Source organism: Paramacrobiotus metropolitanus, unplaced genomic scaffold, assembly GCF_019649055.1.
Source record: "Paramacrobiotus metropolitanus isolate TYO unplaced genomic scaffold, Prichtersi_v1.0 Parri_scaffold0000030, whole genome shotgun sequence".
Lineage (NCBI taxonomy): Eukaryota > Metazoa > Tardigrada > Eutardigrada > Parachela > Macrobiotidae > Paramacrobiotus > Paramacrobiotus metropolitanus.
This window is the reverse complement of record NW_026570250.1, coordinates 591,700-598,875: the sequence shown is the minus strand read 5'-3', so window position 1 is coordinate 598,875 and position 7,176 is coordinate 591,700. Positions and strand designations below refer to the sequence as shown.

At 41.5% G+C, this 7,176-nt stretch overlaps 1 protein-coding gene across 1 annotated transcript; it reads right to left on the bottom strand.

The window, feature by feature from the left end:
- Positions 1 to 3,063: 3,063 nt before the first annotated feature.
- Positions 3,064 to 6,634, bottom strand: LOC129588574 (60 kDa heat shock protein, mitochondrial-like). The gene is made up of 9 exons (XM_055482876.1): positions 6,316 to 6,634; positions 5,861 to 6,017; positions 5,484 to 5,733; positions 5,216 to 5,394; positions 4,896 to 5,128; positions 4,454 to 4,799; positions 4,132 to 4,218; positions 3,617 to 3,877; positions 3,064 to 3,459 (listed from the first exon to the last, which is right to left on the bottom strand). Exons 2-9 carry the CDS (start codon positions 6,014 to 6,016, stop codon positions 3,082 to 3,084), a joined length of 1,890 nt encoding a protein of 629 aa, XP_055338851.1. The 5' UTR covers position 6,017; positions 6,316 to 6,634; the 3' UTR covers positions 3,064 to 3,081.
- Between the last annotated feature and the right edge of the window lie 542 nt (positions 6,635 to 7,176).

The window sequence follows — 7,176 nt, the reverse complement described above, 5'->3', positions numbered from 1 at the left end:
GATAAAATTTTAAGCGGAGATGATTTTGATATCAAGGAGGAGAGTTCCACTAAAAAGACCATCGACAGTCCGTTCGAAGAAAAGGTTGTAACTGGTTCGGAAGAAAATATCGGTAAGAAATTCGTGCGACTACCAAAACCATTTTGTGCAGTCGGCCACTTCACGTTTAATTTTAGAGCCTGCGATCCTTTCTTCAAATACCGACATGAATAACGATTATGAAAATGTGCAGCGAGAAAAGTTCAGCATATCAAGTGCCGCAAACATTCATATTCCCAAAAAACCTGTTCGCCAGATGTCACCGGAAGAACAGCGATTTGAACTGCTTGGCTATGATAGATCAATGTCTGGTTTGAATGACGCGAACCGGCCTAAAGGTCATGATGTTGTTGATAGCGCGGTGCAAGTCACCGCGGATATTCATGCGGAAACCAGTGAACCCCGGGAGAAGAAATTTAAATCCGATGATAAAAGCGGTTTGAGTCGTTTTGCTGACAGCGTTCTGCTGAAGAAGACCGGCTTGTCTTTTGAATACCCAGCGGCATTGAGCCGACTGCTGAGTGAAAATGATCGCAATGTTCCTGGTGACGGCAACGTTAACCAAGGTACACATTATTACACAATACTGCGTAAAACTTCGTCTGCAAATTTCAGATTCAAAAAATTTCCTAATTGTGCGGCATTCTGAAATTTAGCATTGGAAACCGAATCCAAAACGTCATCATCCAGTGGATCTGATACAGCATCCGATTCACCGATAATAAAACAGACATCTGCTACACAAATGGAACAAGATCAGGAAAATGTTGACCCTGGCCTGAATGCGACGAATAATGATTCAAACACAGTCGTTGCGCGCCGGGTCAGTGGAGAACGTGATGAAATCTGGGCGGTGGACATGAATGTCTTAGAGCCATACAAGAAAGTTTTGCATATTTCCACCATGGGAGCAGGAAAAGCTGCCATTGATATCGTCTGTTTCTTTGCGTGCTATTTGCCCCCTCGAACTACCGAGGGATACGAGAATATCATGCAAAACATCTTCCGGTAACTACTACCTTTTTTGTGTGAATTACGTAATACCAACCTACTTCATTGTTTCCAAGATCGTGTGTGACCGTTATATAAACTGCAGTTTTTTGTTTTTATATAGGTATTTCGTAAGCAGCCTGGACGTCATTGTGGACAAACAGTGCAAAGTGGTATTCTTCAATGGTGCAATTCCAAAGAATTGCTATCCACGGGCCAGTTGGCTGCAGCAGTGTTGCCGAGTGATTGATCGCCGGTAAGAAGTGCAATTATAATTCAGACACTTTAAACCACAATGTGGATACCGACTTAGACATGAGATTTACGTTTGTAATTTTGATATGCTGATTTTGCATTATCCCGTGCGAAATTTGTATATTTAGAATGGAGAAAACCATCCAAGAGCTGATCATTGTGCATCCAAATTTTTGGTTCAAAACTCAGTTGCAGACCCTTGGACGTGCAACACTGAGGTAACCTTTGAAATTTTGAATTATTTTAATTAGTTTCTACCAACGCAGGCTAACTGCTTTTTTTGTATGATGGCTATTGTCTGTTCAAATAAGGAGTACCACCTTGCTTTGTTAAGGAAAACGTTATCGTTCTGTTGCCCTTATAGCACTATGTTTCACCGGAAAATCCGTTACGTGGAGATGCTGGATGAACTGCTTCCAATTTTTTACGGTGCGACCGGTGGGAATTTGAATCGACTGCGAATCCCCGAAGTGATTGCTGAATACGATCTCATGCTGAAAGCCAAAAAGCCGGGTCGGCGTTTAAGTTGGGAACTGTTTGCGAAGTCTTCCTGCACGGAAGAGGCCAAATAATGGCAGGAAAGCGAACATTGGTGCAATCCAGGCAAGCAACAGCTTCGTGGACACTGCAGTGGGACTGTGGCGGATCTAACAATCATAATATTATTATCTTACATGTATGTAAAGTAATGGATTACACATGCTTATCACAGATTACAGCGCTAAGCTTAGCTGTTGCATGTAGCGTCATCTGTGAAAGTTATTATTGGTTATTAATGAAGGCTTCGTAGCGTGCTTGTTAGTTTTTCCGTAATTGTATTTGCCACTCCTGTTTCGTGCTGTAGAATTATTTCCGAATACACCGGCTCTCCAGTTTAATAAGTGAGGTCATCGTAAAGCTTTGCTAATTGATTACTTCTGTATATTTTGATTCTTGAGATGTATGTGTTGTTTGCGCACTGGACATCAATCTGCATCATCTGACGATAGTTATTAATTTTAGATGCCCATTGGTCGAAAGCCGAATGTACTTTGTGTATCTGTGATTTCGTTATTCCATAAATATCACAGAAGCAGGGACTGTACCTACCTTTTTCTGACCTAGAAACATTGACTAAAATTAAATGTACATATTAGTACTGCAAAGGCGTACGAAGGATTCTCGAATCAGTTTTTTACATAAAACATCTCTCAATGAAGTTCGCTGTGCATTTACAATATATAGATATGTACATTTATGTGTTTGCTACTTACCGGAATTTTGGAATTTCGTATAGCCGTATTCGTGTAATCTTCAAAGTTGTAAACTTTTACAGTACTTACTGGATTACGATTAGAGTAGGCATGAAATTAAGTACTCATTCTGAGACGAAGTTTTACAAGGTATGTACAATTAGGTGCAATCGGTTTTACTAGCTTTTGCTAGGTGGGCCAGATTTTACTGGGGAGAAGCCGTCAACACAAAAAAGGTGCATTCGCTTGGTGCTACAGTACTACCAAAATGGTTCAGATTGAAATGTTAAGGAAACAACCAAATCTTATTAGTATGTTTTGAGACGCATATTATTCGTTGTGCGGAATATCTATATTTGTGCCCAACATTGACTGCAGCGGCATTTCAACAAGGAATCTTACCAGTTACCACGTCCTGCTTTTTCGGTGAGTGGGAGACTATATTGTTGTATTATTGTAATATTGTTTGTTCACTTTCTTGGGATCCGTGATACAAAAAGCGGGCGTACGTTTTTCACGAAACTGGTCACCGTGGAGTCCCTTAAAGCCACGAGTTCTTGTTTATTCACAAAAATAATTCTCCATAATTTAACAATTTTCGGGTTACTACAACAGGTGCGCCATTATCACCACGAGCAAAATAGGACATATAAATATCACCTTTGTCGAAGATCGCGAATTTCAAGTCAATTTTAACACACAGGGCTACTAAAATGTTGACTGCTTCGGGGAACTTCACCCATAATGAGCAATCTATCCAATAACGGTCCGATGTAAAACCATGAATTTGACCACTCGCAACATCATAGATGGACTGGATAGACTTCCCAATACCCGAAACCATTTCTTTTGTGAGTACAGGCTCCCCGTTTACCCTGATCGATAAGAGATCATGTTTCTCGGCAATGGATTCCCACTTTTCGGATCGGCGCATAGTGGATCCCTAGCAAAATCAAACAATTAAGGACGTCGAAAATCAAATATTCTGAAGCCTTAACCTTGCAAAACCAATATCACTGCATAGATAAATAAGCACGAAGCAACAGTACACTGCCTTGAAATTGCGTTCGAAACTTTAAATCTAAAAGACATTAACTTACATCGTTTCGTACTTGGGCGCAGTTTCTGCCCAACTCCTTTTGTGCATCATCAATTATACCGCGCGCGTTTAATAAATTTTTCGATTTAAGAAGTTCGGCGTGTTGCGTTGCAAACCGGTCTTGCAGTAGCAGCCTCTCCCGCGCAGCTGTCTCCCTCTCGAAAACCGCTGTTTCTTCGGCGAATTTCCTGGCTTTTCTTTCTGACTCTACCAGCCGCTCGTACAACTCCACGATTTTAGGATCAGCAGCGCTGAATCTGACCTGTACAAAATTAAAGATGCATGCTAAAATCTTTCGTCATCAGTAATACCGGCTAAGTATTCCGGTTGTGCTAGCACTACTGTAACTTGTAAAGGACAAATAAGACATTAACTCTGTACGGCAAGTTACAAGAAGAAACCCCTCGAGAAATATGTACAAATCTATCAGAACCTTCCCACCACCTGTGCATCGCGTGCACCTCTTATACGATTATACTGCGACTCTGCTCATCATGGTACCAATATCGCGCTTACTGTGTTAGTAGAATACGATCGTTTTTGTCCTTTCATATCCGTAGCCGGTGAAGACTTTTTAAACACCGTTTCACACTTGTGGAGAGCCTGCAAAAATAATTCAATCTTCAAAATAAATTCACTGCCCTGTCGGGGTATCTAATGACGACGATTTGTTTTCTGTCGGGGTATCTAATGACGACGATTTTTTTTCTCGTTTAAGTTTCTACTCGACTGGTAAGTATCACCAACCTAGAATAAAAATCTAAATACTCGTACCAGAAGAAAACCTTCCGTAAAGTTGCAAGCCATTTAAAAATGTAATGTCGGTGACTAATTTTACCTTAAGCACGGCCACTCCAGTGGACAATTCTGCCAATCGTTCCTTCAGTTTTTCCTTCTCATACTCAGAGGTAGTATCGTCCAATTCATCATTAATCTGATTTACCCGTCGTTCAATGGCTTTCTTTTCACTGCGTCCTTTCAACAGGAGCCTGTCGTTTTTGGTAATGGTTACTTCGCCAACTTGGCCTAGATGCGAGATCTTGCAGTCTTCCAGTTTGTACATTTCCGCCTCGTCTCCAAACACCGTTCCGCCAGTGGCGACAGCCATATTCTTCAGCATATTTTTGTGCTGGTTTCCAGAGCCGGGAGCCTTAACCGCCGATACTTGTATTATGCCCTTTAAACTGCGAAAACATACGCTGTGTGTATACATGACGTAATTTTATTAAAAAGATCCAGCATCCACAAAGATCGAACACAGAAAGTTTGGAAAAAAATACCGATTGAGCACAAGGGTACTCCGGGCTTCGCCATCAACATCCTCGTCAACTGTGATCAGTGGCTTTCGTGCACCATGAATGTTGGAGATTTTCTTTTCACTGAACAGCACATAAGCATTCTGATATTCCACTTTCCTGCCATTGGCGGTATTGATCATATAAGGCGAAATGTAACCGCGATCAAATTTAAGGCCTTCAATGATTTCCAACTCGTCTTGCAAAGTCTTCACATCCTAAATAACAAAATGGATTTAGATTTCATAATTCTCTCCACGCCCATCAGCAGCTGTCTGTATTTCGTGTGCATTTGCATCCTTAACCTTGACAGTAATAACTCCATCCCGCCCCACTTGATCCATGGCCTTCGAAATGAAATCTCCAATCTTTTTGTCACCATTCGCTAAGATTGTGTCCGCCTGAGCAATTTCACTAGGCGACGTGACTTTTCGCGAGAGATTTTTCAGTTCGGCGACTACGGTCTGTACAGCCATAAGGACGCCTATCGAATAATCAGAAGAATTACTGGTGAATAATGTTACTTTCACATCAGCAATAAACAAAAAACACTGCATCCAACCTATTCATTACCTCGTCGGATTTCTATGGGGTTGGCTCCTCTGACGATTTTATCGAATTCTTCCTCGGCAGTGGAACGAGCCATGGTAGTGGGTGCCGCGTTTCCGCCTGATTCGTCGTTGGTGTTATTGGCAACATCTTGGACGAGTTTAGCGCCGATATTCTCATACTTTTCCTTCAACTCTACCGCCTTGGCCACCATCACCCCGTCCTTGGTAATCTTCGGACTGCCCCAATTTTGTTCAATAATCACAATGCGTCCCTGCAAAAATTAATCGAAATTCGATCCAGAGTACATAACGAGACGAGCTCCCAATTCCCATCACAAAAGCTACTGTAGTCGTATCCCAGTATCAGTGCTTATCTTTGCAAATTCAAAATAACTTTACCTTTGGTCCCTTTGTGACAGCCACCGCATCAGTCCAGAAATCGACACCTTTCAAAATGGCCAAACGAGGGTCTTTGCTAAATTTCCAGTCCTTGGCTCGGTTTAGGGCCGGCGCCATCCGCTGCAACTGCCGGGAAGCTCGGATCGCGTGCATCATTCTGAAAACAAATGTTGACATAACAGTTTAGCACTGCGGCAAGCATCGCGCGCAGGCACACAATTCCAAGATTTACAAAAAATCGCAAAGTAAACTGGAGAGCCGCAGCAGCCCGCTAAGATTAGCCGAAAGACTGCATTCACTTCAGACTCAGAGCCAACCAGACAGCAGTTTTAAAAACGAAACAAATTCGAAAACCCTTATTACGGGAGCATACGCGCTCCTGGTGCAAGTAAACGTTTTCAGTGATTGGGTAAACAATTCCGGACGCAGCAGAACTCACTCCCTTGAACGCTTACCAGGACTTTCCGACACTTTCTGTTTCAAGATAAACGGGATGGAATGCAGTTGTTCTAACCTGCCAGCTAGTCCAGCGAGCTGTAGCTGATACGCGCAAACACACAGGAACCTCCGAGGCATAAAACTGGGTAGTTCGAAAAAACCGGTTTGCACTGGCAAGTGGCAACTACACTACAGGAAGAAAAAGCCGCAAAAGAAACTTCAAGAACGACTCGGAATGAATACTACAGATCATTACGGTAACCGCGCTTGAAATTTGGTTATGGATTTATTATATTATTATTAGTCTCTGTTCGGGGCACACACGGTGAGAGGAATACTAGTATGTCCCTGCAGATATAACGTGACTGGCAGTGACAACACTGTCACTGGCAGATGCCGTATGATTCATATGCCGTGAGCCATCAAAAAACAGACCATTCGGAAGATAACATAAGCATTCACAACGTGGTTATCTTTGAACGTGCAAAACGCATGGTGTCTGTTTAGCTGCACCGAAGTCTTTGGTAAAATTGCTGTCACGGCTATTTCTCCTTGTTATAGTATCATTATACAAATTTTGAAATATGCACTAATACTTCGGTGTAATTCTCAACAGTCGTGTCCAAAATTAATTAATTTTATTTTTTATTGTGTCCTAATAAGTAAACTAAGCCGGGTAATTATATTATGAGTTAATTGCAATTTGTAGAAATTAACGATTTTACGGTAAATCAGAAAATAAATAAACTTGTAAACTCTTTGTCTAAGTATACTTGAAATGATAATTAGCGAGTTAACATGTTTTAATGAGTAATTACCTAATGAGTAATTACCAATTATCTTACGACAAACAGGTAACTCAAGCAGAAACGATTTAA